Genomic DNA, 17,645 nt, shown 5'->3' with positions numbered 1-17,645 from the left:
CCTAATGTCCAACCTGCTGGGGAAGAAAGGCAGGCAGTCACTCACTCAACATATTTGCTGAACCACTAGGCACTGTTCTTTCTGGCTGCCAGGGATACAGTAATGGACAAAAGAAAAGTCCCTGGCCTCACTGAGCTTACACTGTGGTTGGGGAAGATGGACAAAGTAAATGAGTGAAATAGAGGGTATATTATCGTGGAAAGAGATATGGAGAAAATTGAAACATGGAAAGGGGACAGAGAGCATGTGTTTGACGATTTGTAATTTTCTTTTAAGCTTGCTGGATGCCACTTACAGAACTACAACAATAATGTATCTAAAGTAGTGGTGCTAAGTATCTCCCCAAACAGGGAATACTTTGGATACAGAAAAGACTCTGACGTGCTGATTCCAATTTGATATTGATTGCTCAAACCTTCAAACTGCCAGCTAGGAGCTGTCTATCATTCCGGCAATCCAAATTCCATACTAACGAAGACTCCCTGCACCCCACTTTTAAATCCACAAACAGTGCAAGTAGATGTACAGAACGCAGCCAAGAGAAGTTGCAAGAGCACCTGAACTGCTTCTGAGTTGGCATAGATATCTCCTAATGCAAAGGTTAAAATGGAGTTTGGGTGCTGAGTTGTGCTGGGACAAAGCACTATAAGAATACAGTACACAACATTATGCTTTTTCTGACCTGTCAATTCTAGTGACATTCTCTACTATTAGTCTATATTTAACCCGCTTACTGGACAGTTTCTCCAGCTTTTAGTATTTTTTTTCTTTTATTAAAAGAGGAACCCAGTATGCAGAAAGTTGCTATAAGAAAATATAGCCCCCTGCAAGATCTGATACATTTGGTTAAGCACCATGTTATCACCCTTAATTAACCTAGTTAGTTGACTTCGCATATCAGGTTAAGCTTTGTTTTAGTTAAGTTTTAAAATGCCCTCTGAGTCTCTCAAAATCTCATGATCCTCGCTTGTAACCGCATCCTGAGAATTACAGTAAGTGCTCTAAAATTAGCTACAGCTTACTTTAACGTGTGTCTATAACGCACAGCCTTGCTTTTAAATGTAGCTCCCACCGGGAGTGGAAAAAGACACGCCTGACAGGAACTTTGGCCTTGGGGGTCGGATCGCCGATCCCAGGGAGAAGATCCCACGGGCTTTTCCCTCTGCCCACAGCGGGTAAGGAAGTGTTTGTTTGGCTTCTCCGCGGGAGGGGCGCGCCCGGCTCCGTCCGCCGCGCGGGCCCGGCCCACTGCGCGATTTGGAGGCGAGCGGCCGGCAAACTTCAGCCGGGTTCCGCGGGCCGGGGCCGGGCCCGGGCAAGGCCCCGCCCTGCTCGCGGGTGCGGGTCCCGGGGCGGCCCAGAACGGCGTCCGGGGGCCTCGGCGGCTCGGGCGAGCGCCGGGCGGTGGGCACCGGAGTAGGGAGGACGGGAGGGCTGCGGCCCGGGCTCCGGGGTCAACTCCAGGGGACCGGGGGTCCACAAGAGGCACGGGTATGGCCCGAGGGTGACCGAAGCTAAGGGGCTGTCCTGGGGGCCCGGCAGGGCATCCGCCCGGAGAAAGACCGCGCCAAGCGGTGACCGGGGAGGACCGGGGCGGCTGGGGGGTGGGGACCAGGGGCTCCGGGGACACGCCCGGCCCGGCCCGCCCCCGGGATCTAGGCAGCGTGGCCCCGCCCCGGCCCGCCGCGGACCCCCTCCTCACCTGATGTACGGGCTGGCCGCCGCCAGGATGTTCTTCTGTACGGGGATCTCCTCCCCGTCGAGGACCAGGTGCGCGTCGCAAAAGCGGGACTCCTCGCGGAAAGAGCTGAGCGCTCGCAGCAGACGCGCGGCATGCTGAGGGTCGGACACGGCGCTGCCTTCGGCCATCTCCGCGCCGGCTCGTCAGCCGTTTGGTCCAGCTGTCCCAGCCGCCCCGCCAGACCCCTCGAGCGGCCCGCGTCCGGCGCGCGCCCTGTCTGCACAGCCCGCGCGCGCGCGCGCCCGTCCGGCCCGGCTCTCAGCGCTCGGAGAAGCAGCGGGAGCCCCCGGAACGCGCCTGCGCCATCGGCGGCGCAAGGGGCTGGCGCCTTTAAGGAGCCGCGGCGTTGCGTCATTTCTCCGCGACGCCCCCGCGCCCTCGGTCCCTCCCTCACGCCGGCGGTCGCCGGAAGCGGCCAATCAGAAGCCTCGTTCCTTTGCTGGATCCTCTGGTCGCGGTCCCAGCGCCGCCAGGGGCTGTCCGCCGGCAGGAACTGTTGCTGCGGCGGTGGAAGGTGTACGGGAACCTGGGGCTCTGTACTTCAGCCGGGGCCTCTGGCGCCATGAGTGTGAATCCGAGCTTTGGTTCTTCCACTCAGTAGCCGTGTGGCCATGGCTAAGGTGCCCACCTCAATTTCTCCATCTGCAAAATGAAGGTGATGACTTCTTCGTGTTGTTGTGGACTCGTGTGATCTCACGCGTGTGAGCAAGGGCGCAGTGTGTGTAGCTTTTCTTACTGATGACAGAAAAGGCGCTTCTCGGGTAAGAGCACAGAGACCCGAGAAAGCAGGCCCTCAGAAAGAGCATTTGGTTGCCGGCTACGGAGGAGATGTAGCGGATGAAGCTGGAGCAGTAACATATTTTGCAGAGCCTCCTTGTCTGGTAAAGAAGTTCATGGTAAAGAACCCCCTGCAGGGGTTAGGAACTATGAAAGGGTTTTGAACAGGGTGTTTTATAAAGATCACCCAGCTGCGTGGAGCATGAGGGTGGTGGTGCCAAAGGGAGAAAGATGCTTAAGTATTGCAGTACATGAACGAAGGGATCGGGGACCTAAATTGAAAGATGGTGATGGACGTGGATAATAATGGGTGGTTTTAAAGGAGTAGACAGAACTGTGAGGGAGAGGGAGCCCAGGATAGTGGTCTGGTTGAGTAACTGCGTGGATGTTGGGACCTTCCAGACAGATAGGAAATGCGAAAGGGGTGGAGGGTGTGTGTAGAGAACCAGATGTTCGGATGTGACTAGGGTCCCAAACCAGTGAAGATCAAAGTTGTGACAGGAAGCAGCTTTGGGGCAGCTCAGGGCAAGCCCCTTTGGTCTGAGGTTTCCCTGGAGGTTAAAGGCACACTGGAGTCTGGAATGTAGCCACCATTTTGTCAAACACTAGGTTGTTTGTACAACCCGATTGCACAAACATAGTTCATTTGTACAACCCTCAATAAGCTTCCAAGGAATTAGCAATTTTTCTGAAGACTTAACGATTAGGACCAAGCACCTGAAGAATGGTCAGCGTTTCAGATAAGGCAGGGGGGGGGTTCACTGGATCAGTTCAATCTTTTTCTTCAACCAACTGAAAGGGTCCAGTACAGCCTTGAGTCTACCCTGAACCAGCTAAGGCTCTGGAGTCACTGCAGAAATCAGAGTATATAACTCTGGCAGAGTCACTGGCAGAATAGATGGGGAAAAGGAAATTAACAGAAGATCTAGACATTTCCAGTTCCTCCTTCGAACTCAGCTCAGCATTTATGGGTGAAATGATAAGTGTCTAGGACTGGCTTCAAAACAAAATAAAGGGATGGAGGGAAGCAGGTGAGGGTATAGATGAATCAGAAGTGTTTATGAGATACTAATTGTTAAAGCACGTTGTGAGTACATAGAGTTTCATTGTACTAGTTTCTGTATTTTTGTGTATGTTGTAAAACGTCGCAATAAAAGTAAAAAAAAAAAAAGAGAGAGAGATAAGCAGCTCCAACTTATCTTCTCCATGATACTTGCCCAGTGTCCCTGGGAGCAGTGAACACTCCTTTCTCCAAGTTGTTGCTGTACTTTGAACATTGCTCTGACAGGTAGCTTATTATAAATGGGTTTATTTATCCATGTCACCGGCCAGCTTGTATATTTTAGTGGTTTGGTTTCCCTATGCTAAGCACAGTGCCGGGCCCTAGCAGTGCTCACTGAATGTTGGATGGATGGAGGGATTAACAAAATTTTGAATACCAGGCACTTAATAAATGTTTTCTGAATTTTATCTTCTGTTTTTAGTTTGTCTTTGCCTTCATTCTCAACTGGGTTGTTGGGGGTCAAAGTTGATGTATATTACAGAGTTTTCTATACAATATAGATGTTTGATGAATACTTATTAATTGCATGGAATGTTGGTCTACTCTTCAGCTATCAGGAGGCTCCAAAACAAAACAAGGTCCAAATAACAGAATTACCCTCGGGTAACTAGTTTCCCCGGAATGGGAGTGTTGCCTTAGTTGAAATAACTGGAGGTGACTGGGGATTAGTCAGGTAGGCTCTTCCTCGTAGAGGTGAATCTTCTCTGGCATTTTGACAAAAGGAAGGAAGGGGTAGGCTCTGCCCCCCAAGGCCTTCCTCCCACGCTTGAGCCCTCTTCCTTCCATACCTACAGCACCAGGATGAGTTTTCTTGGGGCACCGGAGCCGACCTCAACACTTTATTGAAAACTTAGCATCCTCTTCTTTTTTTTAATATTTATTTGTTTGATGGAGAGAGAGACAGCCAGTGAGAGAGGGAACACAAGCAGGGGGAGTGGGAGAGGAAGAAGCAGGCTCCCAGAGGAGGAGCCTGATGTGGGGCTCGATCCCAGAACGCCGGGATCACGCCCTGAGCCAAAGGCAGACGCTTAACGACTGAGCCACCCAGGTGCCCCCATGAAAACTTAGCATCCTTTTGATTGTTAACTCCCCTCTCAGTAAACCAAGGTGATTTTCTTATTACCAGGGGATATCTGGGCAGAGGGCTGTAGACAGACCTGCATCAATCAGAGAAAAAATAGTTGCTGGCTTGAGAGGGTCACCTGTGCAACAGGCAGCTGATCAGCAGAAGACCTTATATGTGCTTTCAGAATCAGCCCCGCTGTTGGCAATATTTCCCAACAGCCCACCTGCCTGAGTAACTCACATCATCTTTCAAAACCAAGCTCAACATGAAGGTCTCCAAGCAGCCTCTCAGGGCAGAGTCCCTGTGCTATGCCATATTCTGCTTTCTGTGCTGAACTTACCACACTGTAATTAACTGGTTTCTAAGTTGGGTTTGTGAGCTCCTCCAAGGTAGGAGCTGTGTTGTATTCACTTATGTTCCGAGGGACTTTCATAGTCCCTGACTGGTACTTAATAGATGCCGCTCGAGTACTTTTGCATAATTAGAGGTAGCAAGTTGGGTAAATGAGCACAGTAGGCAGGATGTAACTAACACAGTGGGGTCAGGAGAATGACAGGGAGCTGAGGAACACCCCGTCCAGAACCGGAGGCTGCCCTTCAGCTCTAGCTGATTGCTCCATGGGATAAGGGCCCAGTGGGGCCAAATCCAGTGGTTTTTCAAGAAATCTGAAAATTCAGATCCACATGTCAAATGTCCCAGTTTTTCAACATTAGGCCCTCCTTCTATGTGGGAGAAAAAGATGCAGCATTGGTCTGCAGACAAGTTCTGGCTTTAATTCATTTCCAGAGGTAATCAGAAAATCACCTGGGTTTACTGAGAGGGGAGTTAACAATCAAAAGGATGCTAAGTGTTGAGGTCAGCTCAGGTGCCCCAAGAAAACTCATCCTGGTACTGTACGCATGGAAGGAAGAGGGCTCAAGCGTGGGAGGAAGGATCTGTGGGGCAGAGACTGCCCTCCCATCAGCTGCAGGAGCCACTCCTGGTCAGCCCTTGGACTGTTTTGTAGCCTTTCTTGTTATTGCTTAAACTGAGCCACCCTTGATACTGTTTACAGCCATCAGAATGGTGTATTTGGTGTTATTGTTTCCCCACATTCCATAGATTTCAGACCTCAGCTGTTGTGAAACCAGTAATTTGAGATCTGGTAGGCTCCCAGCCATTTCAGTCCCTGGTGACTAACTGACCCCTTCTGCTTTAGTGGCTAAACAACACCCAAAGGATTTTCTTCTCCCACCTCTTTTTTTTTTTTTTTTTTTTTTTTTACTAAAATTCACAAGATATTAGCAGTGGTCATTCATTCAACAAATATTTATTCAGCACCTTCCATAATACGTTGTAGATACAATGATGGTGAAAATATAGTTACCTCAGTGGTATCATTGTAGAGACTTTTCAATCTCTGTGTTTTTCTGATCACGGACCATCTTTACAGTCAGAAGAAAATTTTCCAGCTGCAAAAAGGAAAAAAAAAAAACAGCTTTATTTTGCTTTGAAAAATGAGCCCTCATAAAAGAGAAGAATCACCTTGGAGTTTGGGGTTTTGTTTTTTAATAAATGTTGGAAAGAGGAATGAGAGTCCAGTAAAAGAAATAATGCAAAGAAAGAACTTAATAGTTTGGGGGCTTTTTAGAAAACATCGACTCTCAGATTTAATTTATCGAAGAGAAAACTGACGCAAGATGAGTCAAGGACTCAGTCAAGGTCATACATGTGATCTAGTCGAAGCAGAACACACAGGCCCAGACCTTCTGCCTTCCAGCCCTGTAAGCTTTTCCATTACACCAAGTTGACTCTTCGTAAACATTAATTTGGTTGAAACAGTCTCTTCTGATTCATTTTAAGGCAGTCTTCGCATATTTTATGGGTATATCTGTCATTTGTCCAAATCTATTTATAGCTCCTTTCTTTCGGAAAATCTAAGCTCTTCCAAATTGCTGAGTCAGAGAGCATCTCGTATTTATAACTCTTGAGAGTTGATTCCATGTATTTACACAATATTCAGAGAAGTATCTCAGAAACCAATGAACTAATTAAGTTGTAATGAAGGTAGTGACTGTTTCTGACCAAATCCGTGCTGTACTTCCCAGCACCCCATATAGTGCCTGACGCACAGTAGGTACTGAAGAAATATTTACTGAATGAATAAATGTTAATAACTAGGGAGAACTGAGATTTTTCTGTCTGTAAGGGATTACTTCAGATGATTCCTATGATTCCCTCACTGAACACTGAGCAACAGCCTGCTAGCAACTCCAAGTGAATATCTAATAGGCATCTGCAACTGAACATGTCAGAAATTAAACTCTTGGTTTACCCCTTAAACCTAATCATTCCCCCAAATCAGTGGCAGCATCATTCATTTAAGGACTGAAGGACAGAAACTTACGGACATCCTTGATCTCTGTCTCTCATACCGTTCTTACCAGCAAACCTTGCAGCTCTTCCTGCAGACAGTCTCCTGAATCCAGCCTCATCTTACAACTTCTGCCAGTACCACCCTGATAGAGCCTCTAAACAACTCCCCCTAGACTCCTGCAATGGCCTTCTAGCTGCTTTCCTTGCTTTTTCTCTTGCTTCCTTGTGAGTTCTTTCTCCTCATAACCTAAGATCAAGTTGCTTCCCATGCAAAACCTTCCAATGGCTTCCCTGTGGCTTCCAAAGCCCTATGTGAGCTTTTACTTTCTCTGTGACCTCATTTCCTACCACTGTCCTCTCCCTCAGTGTACACTAACCAAACTGACCTTTTTGCTCTTCTCCGACCAAGCCTTAGGTATGCCCACCTCAGGGCCTTTGCACTGGCTGGTTTCTGATCCTGGAAGTCTCTTTCCTCATGTTCTCATAGCTTGCTGTTTCATTCTACTTAGATCAGAGCTTAAACATCAACTCCTCAGAAAGGCCTCCACTTAACTAACTTCATTTTTCTTCACTGCATTCAATCACTACCTGAAATTATATATGTTTATTTGTGAATTGTGTGTCTCCTCTGACTTTAATACAGGTTTCATGAGGCCTGTCAGGAACTTCCTATTTTATTCATCACTGTATCCTCAGCCTCTAAAACAATGCATGGAATATAATATGTGTGTAATAAATACACTTATCAAAAGAAAGAAATAGAAGGAAGGAAGGTGGGGAGTGGGGAGCTTCCTGGATCTTTTCATCCCTTGCTGCCTAACCTGACATTGCCAACGTGGAGGAAGACGAATTGTCAAGAGTGACGTGAAGGACACGAAATGAAACTCCTAGATCGTAAGAGGTCACAATATAACAGCTCTTGGCATAGGTTGCCCCAATATCTACTTTCAAACCAAGTTCAGTGCAACAACCTTAACTTTCTCCATTCAAGCCGCACCTTTTTGCACACTGTACCCTTTAAATTTAGTTTGGGTATTACATGTTGTTTACATACCTGAAAGCATAAAAAAATACTCCGTTTCTGCTCTTTTCCTAGGATTCTGGTCAATACGCTGCTGGATGTACAATGAGCTGGTCTATCCTGCAGAATCTGTATCATGTAAGTAATCTGTCTGTTCCTCAGACCTGTTCAAAAGTCTGAAGTCATCTGAATTCCTTTAATTCACTGGATTTCCTACCTGCCTGCCTTGGGTTTCTTTCTCTGACCCTTGGAGGCCCTGGGGAAGTTACTGCACTCTATAAACTTGGGGTAACCAGAGTAACTTCACAGAATGGTTGGGAGGATTCAAGGAGATGACTCCAGTGAAGTGCTGACAACAGGGCTTGGCACATAGTAGGTGCTCAGTAAACGCTAAGTGTTATGTTGGTTGTCGCTGTTGCCACCAGTCCTCATCCTGGTTTTCAGTGGCATCCTTGCCCAGCTCAGGAATGATTAGCTGCTGCTGCTGCTGCTGCTGCTGCTGCTGCTGCTTTTTAAAGATTTGATTTAATTACTTAGAGCATGAGTGGGAGGAAGGCAGAGGGAGAGAGAGAATCCCAAGCAGGCTCCACACTCAGAAGAGTCCAACGTAGGGCTCAATCTCATAACCCTGAGATCATGACCTGAGCTGAAATCAAGAGTCAGACGCTTGGGAGGAAGGCAGAGGGAGAGAGAGAATCCCAAGCAGGCTCCACACTCAGAAGAGTCCAACGTAGGGCTCAATCTCATAACCCTGAGATCATGACCTGAGCTGAAATCAAGAGTCAGACGCTCAACTGACTGAGCCACCAAGGAGCCCCAGGAATGATTAGCTTCAAGTTGACTTCCACGCCAGAATCTAGTCTCTTCGCCTCCTGCCCGGTCCCCTGCAGATCTGGGTTGACGACCTCTCTGAGGCTTTCTCCCTGGTGCTGGGCTCTAGGTAGCCATAGTCTGTTTTCTGACTCCCTCTAACACTCCCTTTTCCTGCTCCAGCCTTGAAACACCCCATTCTAGTCCTTGTATTTCATGCTCCATGCCTTTAATTTTATTGTTTTAACATTTCAATTCATTCCTACATTTTCTGAAATATGTCAGACCTCTTCTTCAGCAAGTTTTGAAACTAACAGTATGATATATTATCTATCAAAACATCTTTATTGAGGTGTAACATAGAGTGCAGTAATCTTAACTGTATGGCTCAGTGAATTGTTCCATATGAGCACGCCTGTGGAATCACCAGACAATTCAAGATAAAGAACATTTCCAGTAACCCAGAGGCTCCCACAGACCCATATCCAGGCAGCACCTCCCAGAGGAACCCACCGTCTGACTTCTGTCACTATTGATTGGTTTCTCCTGTTCTTGAACCTTTGCATCCAGTGTTTTTCACTCTACAATGTCTTCGAAAATCTTCCATTTGGTTGCTTGTAGCCATAGTCGGTTTTGTATAAATGTGACTATACCATTGTGTGACTGTGCCACTCTGTGTTTGTCCATTTTCCTGTTGATGGATGTTTGGACTGTTTCCAGTTCAGGGCTATTATAATAGAACTGTTATGAACAAGCCTTTGGGTGGGCTGTTGGCACTTTTTTCTTGTGTTGATGCGCCCAAGAGTTGAACTGCTGGGTCATAGGGCGGGCATATTCAGCTTCAGCAAACACTGTCAGACAGTTTTCCAAAGTGGTTATACCAAATTATACTCCCACCAGTCATGCATGAGAGTTCCAGTTGCTCCGCATCCTTCTGTAATTGGTGGTGTTGGTCTTTTACTTACACCCATTCTGGTGGGTGTGTGGTGTTATATGTACATATGTATGTATTTTAATATATGTATATATATATGTATGTATTTATGAAGTGTGTGTGTATATATATATTAAATACATGTATTTAAGTGCTTGTTCGAGTTGTCCCTCATTTTTAAAGAATTGGTTCTTCAAAGTGATATTTAGGAGTTCTTTGTCATATATATGGGAACATGCATTTCTTCTCTCTATCTGGGGCTTGCCTTTCACTCTAAATAGCGTCTTTGGTGAACAGACACTCTTAATTTTATTGAAGTTGAGTTTATTACTCTTTCCTTTTATGGCTCGTGCTTTTCATGTTCTGTTTGAAAATCTTTGCAACCACGATGCTATTTTCCTATGCTTTCTTCTAGAAGTTTTTCTGTTTCCCTTTAACATTTAGGTTCATGACCCACCCCAACTACATGCATCTTCTTAAATGCAGCTCACAAATCAGTTTACAACTTCAGTTCTCATTTATTCGTTCATGCTTGCCATCACTCATTCATCCGATTCTTCAAGTACCTACACTTGCCCAGCCCTTGTGGGAGAAGAAAAGCAATTAGAGTTTACATTTAAGGAACTCACTGGCCAGTAGGGGAGAGGGGAGACTTGCACACACACAGTATCTAGAAAGTCATAATTTAGTTGGAAAATGTGATATGGCCTGAATATTCCAATAGAGTATGCAGAGTCATTTCCTCTTTGAACCTAACAGACGGGCACATTCCCTGCCTTCCAGTGACCCCATCTTTCTCATCCTTCTTTGGTCCTTCATTTCTTCCAGGTTAAAGTCCAAGTCCCTCTGCCTGGCATCTGAGGTGTCCCCATTGGCCCCCCTCTTCATCTTCTAGATCCCCACCATCCTCATCCCAAACCCTCTGCATGCACCCACCTGAATTCCCAAACAGAAAAAGCTGTTCATCCCGCCTGCTGTTTGCAGCTGCTTTTTCCTCCTTCCCCGGGCTCCTTCTCCATTGACTGGTGCCTGAAAAACTGCTCACCATTCTAGTATCAGCTCCGTGAAGCCTCTCTTGGCTTCTTTCTCTCTCCTTGTTGTGCCTTGAAATCTCCCTCTGGAGTTAGATTGCTGGTTCAAATTCTGCTTCTTACCACCTTCCAGCTGTGTGCCCCTGGGCGTGTTACTTAAACTGCCTCTAAGCCTCACGTTCTTCACTGGGAACAGTTGTGGTTCCTGCTATACAATGTTTTGTGCAGAACAAATGAGCCTATCCAGCTACAATTGTTTAGCACAGTGTCTGGGCCACAGTAAGTGCTCAATAAATGTTCACTTTTAAAAAATAGTGGCACCCATCAACACTAATGACATTTACCTGTTAACATACTGGTCTTTTCACCAGACCTGAGGTTTCTTAAAATTAGAAATCACTTCCTTAATTTTTCCACAATCACCACTTCTTGTGCCCATTTGTATGCAGTTCCCTGGGTGGAGAGCTTTTTGCCCATCACCCCAACAAACCTTCACAACAACCTACAAGATAAGAATTAGGATCTCCATGCTATGGTTTAATAAACCAAGGCTCAGAGAGCTAAAATCTCCATTCCACATCCCTCAGCGGATTCACGAAGGAGCCAGGATTTTGACTCCCTGTTTCATTGCCAAGTTTGTGAGCCCTTCATCACGTACCCCTGCCTCTCATGGCGTGGCCTGCACAGACACAGTGAGCTCAGTAAATATCTGATGAATCGAATTCAGTCTAATAAATCCAGAACCCACCCATGTTTATCAGAAAGGGACACAGGTTTATCTGTGCCGCTGAAGTTCTGAATGTGGCCCTAAAAGGCCAAGCAATCAGAGATTGAGACCCTTCTGGCAAAATAGATAGCATCTAGAGCAGGTGACTGTGCTTTCAACTTTTCCCTGTTGGGAAACACTCGTTTCATCAGCAATAATTTGTAGTTTGCGACTGCAAAGTGTGCTCTCTAATTGACACAGTGCTGCCTTTCCAGAGGAACAGGTTGTCACTTTTCACAAAATTTGTCCTATTTAATGACACTTTTTGTTTGGTGTCTAATTACCTACCATTTCTCCTATTGCTGTATTACAGTCCCAAGCTTTTAAAATGTTGTGCCGGGGCGCCTGGGTGGCACAGCGGTTAAGCGTCTGCCTTCAGCTCAGGGCGTGATCCCGGCGATCTGGGATCGAGCCCCACATCAGGCTCTTCTGCTATGAGCCTGCTTCTTCCTCTCCCACTCCCCCTGCTTGTGTTCCCTCTCTCTCGCTGGCTGTCTCTATCTCTGTCGAATAAATAAATAAAATCTTAAAAAAAAAAAATAAATAAATAAATAAAATGTTGTGCCAAGAGTCTTGGGAAGATTCTTTCCAGGCAGATTCTGGAAGCCTGGCCTCTCCAGCTCAACTGTAAATGTCTTGAGAGCAGTGATCCGTCTGAATGTCCCATGGCACCTGAACTTGGTTAGGCAGGCATGCAATAAGTATTTGCCAAATTCATGATCTCTGTGCTTGTTTCATGCTGGATGCTGGAGTTGGTCTCAGGAGGGAGAAAGGAGGAATCAGATTCAGCTCTTGCCCTCCAGAAACTTCTAGTCCAATGCAGGAGATAAGTCTCAAAAATAAACAACCAACATCTGACGTGGAAAATGCTGTTTGGGGTGCGGATTGTAGCAGAACTACATGGGGGGAAACCCCCTTCCCAGAGTATTACTTGGACTTAAAGATTGCTGGAAAATTCTTTGATATTCAAAGGAGCATGGGCATAATATGGAATGTACTATAGCATGCGCATGCATTGTAAGATAAAACACAGATTTCAAGGTGCTATCTTTGGTAGACCTGTCCTCCTGCCTTCCTTCCGGGAGGTAGCTCCCCTCCCTTCTGCCTTCAGGAGTGTTTTGGTGGGTGATGATGGTGAATATTGCCATTGTAGCAGTCAGAATTAGGTTTTCAATCAGGCTCTGCTCTATCACTTTTTAGGTTTTGAGTTGTTTTTTTTTTTTAAGATTTTATTTATTTATTTGACACAGAGAGAGACAGCCAGCGAGAGAGGGAACACAGGCAGGGGGAGCGGGAGAAGAAGAAGCAGGCTCCCAGCGGAGGAGCCTGATGTGGGGCTCGATATCAGGACTCTGGGATGACACCCTGGGCCGAAGGCAGACGCTTAGCGACTGAGCACCTAGGTGCCCCACTGAGCCACCCAGGCACCCCATAGGTTTTGAGTTTTGAGTTCTCTGAACCTCGGTTTATTCATGACTTTTTAAAATGAGGATTAGTGTTTAATACAAAGCTTTTTATCACATACACAGTAGCTTTTATGCATGTTGTGAGGAAGCAGATATTTATGGGATAGGTGGATGGATAGATGGATAGATGAATGGATGGATGGCAGGCAGGCATAGGAAACAATCCATTCTGTTGCCACATAGCAACAAAAGGGCACATATTTTCTTTATCATTAATACTTCACCATTCTACAGCATTTTGTACCCTTGCAGACTTTTCATATTCACACAAAAATCGAAGATAGTAGAGGAATCCCAATTCTACCAATGTGAACAATTGGGCCCTCAAGAAATGCCCAGAGTCTTGCGAAAATTGAGACTGGTCAACTTGAGATTTGAACCAGTGCCTGCTTCAGCATCTTTAACACAGTAGCGTGGGGACTTGTTAGCGGGTAGGGTGGTGAGAGGGGGGCATGCCTTTCGTTCCTGAGCTGTGTGCAGCCTATTAATTTGAGCTGTATGTCATCAGTCACAGACTCACAGAATCCTCACAGCGGTGGCAGTGCAGAAGTTCTCCTCTTTTCCTGTTGAGAAGCTGATTCAAGCAATGGACTCTACCCTCCTTAAGAACATACATATACATGAGTTCACATGCAGTTTCAGGAAGCTCATGGGCACTGTGAAGCCCCTCCCCCATGCCCCCTCAGGGGCTCAAGACCCTTCTGCAGCCAACCTCTTAAGCCTGACCAACTGCAGAAACCACAAACTCATTATCTCCAGGCAGACTAGTTAGAAACAGTCTAACTCAATATGACAACCCCAGAAACTTCAGCCAGGGATCACTCACCCTCCCATCTCTGTATCACCTGAATTCTCAAAAGTTCATCCTTCTGTAAATATCCATAACCAAATCATCGATTGCCCTCCCAGACTTTCGCAAGTCTTGGTGGAGATAAGAATTGAGGTTATGTGTATTTTAGAGATGAAAATTGCCAACTGTGTGAATGGAACGGGGTGGAGACCGTGAACAGGATAATACATAGGTTGCCTAGAATCGATTGGCCTCACCAAAGGCAGTGCCTTCGTTGTTATGAAAGCCACGATCAAGCACAAAAGATAAAGAACCAGACTCACCGCTGAGAGAAACTTGGTGAGGCCATACAGGTCCTATTTTCGTTCAACACTCATGTATTGAGCACTGGCTATGTGCCCAGCACTGCTGTAGACCCCTAGGAGACATGTGAAACTAAAACAGAAAAGTCCTTGCCCCGTCAGTAATCCTTGAGTTTCCAGTGAGGAAGATGGACAAATACCAACAGCCATAATAAACACGTGAATTTTACAGTGTGCTTGAAGGCCAAAAGTGCTTCAGGGAAAACGAAGTTAAAAGGGATAAAGGGGGTCAGGAGTGTATGTGATGGTGGAGTTAAGTCGCAGTGTTAAACTGGGGTCAGGAAATCCACATTGAAGGTGAGATTTGAGCAGGACCTAAAGGTGAGGAGGCTGTGTGTGCTGCTGCGGTCATTCCTGAAAGGGCCGAGCCAAGGTGGTGCCGGTGGCACTGTTCAGTGTCTGGCCTCTGCGCCTTCACACAGCAGGTAATTACTGAGTGCATGAAGAGCTAGGTGCTTGGGGTCGGCTGGATAATGGTCCTGAAAGATATCCAAGTCCTAATCCCTGGAACCTCTGAATATCACCTAGGTGGCAAACGGACTTTGCAGATGGCATAAAGTTAAGGATTTTAGATAGGAAGGGTATCCTGGGTTATCTGGTGCACCCTAAATGTAATCATATGGGCCCTAATAAGAGGGAGGTAGGAGATTTTGACTACAGAAGGAGGAAAGAGATGCTGAAGCAGGGGGACAATGCAGGAGGTGGTGTGAGATCCCGAGCCAGGGGATGAGGAAACTGGAATAGGCAAGGAAACAGACTCTCCCCTGCAGCCTCCAGAGGGAAGCTGCCCTTCTGCACCTTGATTTTATTCCTATAAGACTCATTCTGGACTTCTGACCTCCAGAACTGTAGGAATAAATCTGGGTTGCCTACCCCACCGTATCTGTGGTGATTTGTCCCAGCAGCCATAGAAAACAATCCAGTGCTATTTCAGACAAGGATATGGTGATGAACCAAACTGACGAAAATCCCTGCCATGTGGACTTCCTGTTCTTGACCACTCATCCTGTGCCACGTGCTGCCCTTTAGTTGTTGCATCAACCCCAGGAGATGGCTGCTATTCGAACTGAAACCAAGTAACTCTGAGGGCCTGCTCTCTAACCATTGCAACTGTGTTCTGCCCGTGCCCTATTAAACTATTTGTTGTGCGGTGGCTATTTGGGGTGTGCCAATGATCTGCTTATGTCATTTCTGATGCCACTGGCCAGCGGGGTGCACTGGACCACTCTGGGTGCCTGGGAGGCGGACCCTTTCCTCTTTCACCACAGCAGGAGGAAGAGAGAGGAAGACCAGCCTTTATTCAAGGGTTTACGAGGAGCATCCTCTGCCTGAAATGCCCACCTAACCTCAGCTAACTCAGATTTGGACTGAGACTTTAAAAACACTGATTTGTTTAATCCTCACTGTAGCCCTGTGAGGTACATTCTATTACTATCCTCATTCTACAGATGAGGAAACAGAGGCACAGAGAAGTTAGATAACTGATCCGCTTTATCCCAGGCACTGTACTAAGCCCCGAAGGTGGAGAAGTGAGTAAGATTCAGGCAACAAAAGTAGTGTTTAAAAAGTTGGACTTTGGAGTCTTAGGAACCATCTATGTGATCTTGAGCAAGTCACTTAACTATTCTGAGGCTCAGTTTTCTCATCCATAAAATGGGAATGGTACCGAGATCTACCTCAGGGCATTCTGAGGGTTATGTGAGAACGAGCACATGAAGTGCTTAAGCACAGTGCTTGGTGGAACATGAGTTGTCAATACATGTCAGCTGTTGTTATACTGTTGTCATAATGAGAAAGCTCAGTTCCTGCCCTTAACAGAGAAGATCCACAAATGATGCAGACATCACTTCCTCCCATGTTCATTCCCATGGTCATTTAATGAACCTTGAACTAGGCTAAGGTCTCCAGCTTGCTCACCCCAAATGGCAGACTGAAGACAAAATCAGGGAACTCATGCTCTTCACTAGCCCCAAAGCCACCTACCAGCTCTCCTTCCTCCTGGGATGGACTAGGATCTCTAGGAAGACCAGTCACCCACAGCCCTCCTGGAACACAGTGGATGTACTCAAAGAAAGAAAATACTAGAAAATCCCACCAGAGCTTGTGACTCCTAATTATAAGCACACATATGCTGGACTTACCTGGAACTTTGCCAGGACCCAGTGATGAAGATGGAGGAAGATATTATATTTCCATCACAGAGGAGCCATGCACTACTGACTGAGCCTTCCATCGTGGTTTCCTTGTTTCTGAATCAAGGCCTTGCTCGGATCAGCCAAGAGCTGTCCTACAGTTTCTTCTTGCTGGTTGAAGGAAACATCTAGGGAATGATGGAGGAAGAGGTGATACGTTTTTTTTTCTGCCTGGAAGATTTATCAACCCTAAAAAGGAACTTTTATGCTGGAACAATTGGATATCCATATGCAAGAGTGAAGTAGAACCCCTACCTCACACTGTAAGCAAAAATCAACCCAAATGGACAAAAGACCTAGCTGTAAGTGCTAAAACCATAAAATTCATAGAGGCAAACATAGGAATAGGTCTTTGGGACCATAGATTAGGTAATGGTTTCTTGGATATGACACGAAAAGTAGAAGAAATTTTTAAAAATTACATAAGTTGGACTTCATCAAAATTTTAAAACTTTTGTACTTCAAAGGGCACCATCAAGAAAATAAAGACTACCTACAAAATGGGAGAAAATATTGCAAATCATATATTTGATAAGGGATTTACATCTGTAACATATATAAAAAAAACGTTACAACTCAACAATAAAAAGACAAATACCCCAGTTTAAAAATGGCAAAAGAGGGGTGCCTGGGTGGCTCAGTTGGTTAAGCATCTGACTCTTGATCTCAGCTCAGATCTTAATCTCAGTGTTGTGAGTTAAAGCCCCCATTGGGCTCCACGCTGGATATGGAGCCTATTTAAAAAAAAAGTGGCAAAAGATTTGAGTAGGTATTTCTCCAAAGAAGACATACTCATGGCCAGTAAGCACATGGAAGGATGTCTAACATCATTAGTTATTAGGGAAATGCAAATCAAAACCATAAGATACCACTTCATTGTATCTGGGATGCCTAAAATAAAAACAGCAGACAATAACAGGTTAGGAAGGATGTAGATAGACAGAAACTCTCATATATTTCTGGTGGAATGTAAAATGGTGCAGCCACTTTGAAAAGCAGCTTGGCAGTTCCTCAAAATGTTAAACACACAATGATCACATGACACAGCAATTTCACTCCTGGGAATATACTTAAGAGGAATGAAAACATATGTCCACATGATGTTCATAGCAGGGTTATTCACAATAGCCAAAGAGAGGAAACAACCCAGATGTCTATCATCTGATGAACGGATAGGCAAAATGTGGGGTATTCATACAATGGAGTATTATTTGGCCACAAGAAGAATGAAGTGTTGATTTATGCAACAACATAAACCAACCTTGAAAACA

The 17,645-nt window shown here is 45.9% G+C and overlaps 2 protein-coding genes across 5 annotated transcripts in view; both read right to left on the bottom strand.

Moving 5' to 3' along the window:
- Positions 1 to 1,872, bottom strand: part of GAN (gigaxonin) — a 63,556-nt gene extending 61,684 nt beyond the window's left edge. For 3 of the 4 annotated variants that reach the window (XM_040633642.1, XM_040633640.1, XM_040633641.1), the window contains exon 1: positions 1,703 to 1,872. In XM_040633642.1, coding sequence (XP_040489576.1) covers positions 1,703 to 1,869 — 167 coding nt within the window. In that variant the 5' untranslated portion in view covers positions 1,870 to 1,872. The remainder of the gene's footprint in view (positions 1 to 1,702) is intronic. The other variant, XM_040633643.1, reaches the window with a different exon arrangement.
- Positions 1,873 to 5,940: 4,068 nt separating this feature from the next.
- The window catches only part of BCO1 (beta-carotene oxygenase 1), a 60,068-nt gene continuing 48,363 nt past the window's right edge, over positions 5,941 to 17,645 (bottom strand). The window contains exons 11-12 of the transcript XR_568352.2: positions 16,324 to 16,502; positions 5,941 to 6,098 (exon numbers count right to left, since the gene is read on the bottom strand). The gene's annotated coding sequence lies outside the window, so the exon portion shown is untranslated. The remainder of the gene's footprint in view (positions 6,099 to 16,323; positions 16,503 to 17,645) is intronic.

This window comes from Ursus maritimus, unplaced genomic scaffold (genome assembly GCF_017311325.1).
Source record: "Ursus maritimus isolate PB19 unplaced genomic scaffold, ASM1731132v1 scaffold_19, whole genome shotgun sequence".
In the NCBI taxonomy this organism is placed as follows: domain Eukaryota; kingdom Metazoa; phylum Chordata; class Mammalia; order Carnivora; family Ursidae; genus Ursus; species Ursus maritimus.
The sequence above is the reverse complement of the archived record's forward strand: the minus strand, read 5'-3'. Positions and strand labels throughout refer to the sequence as shown.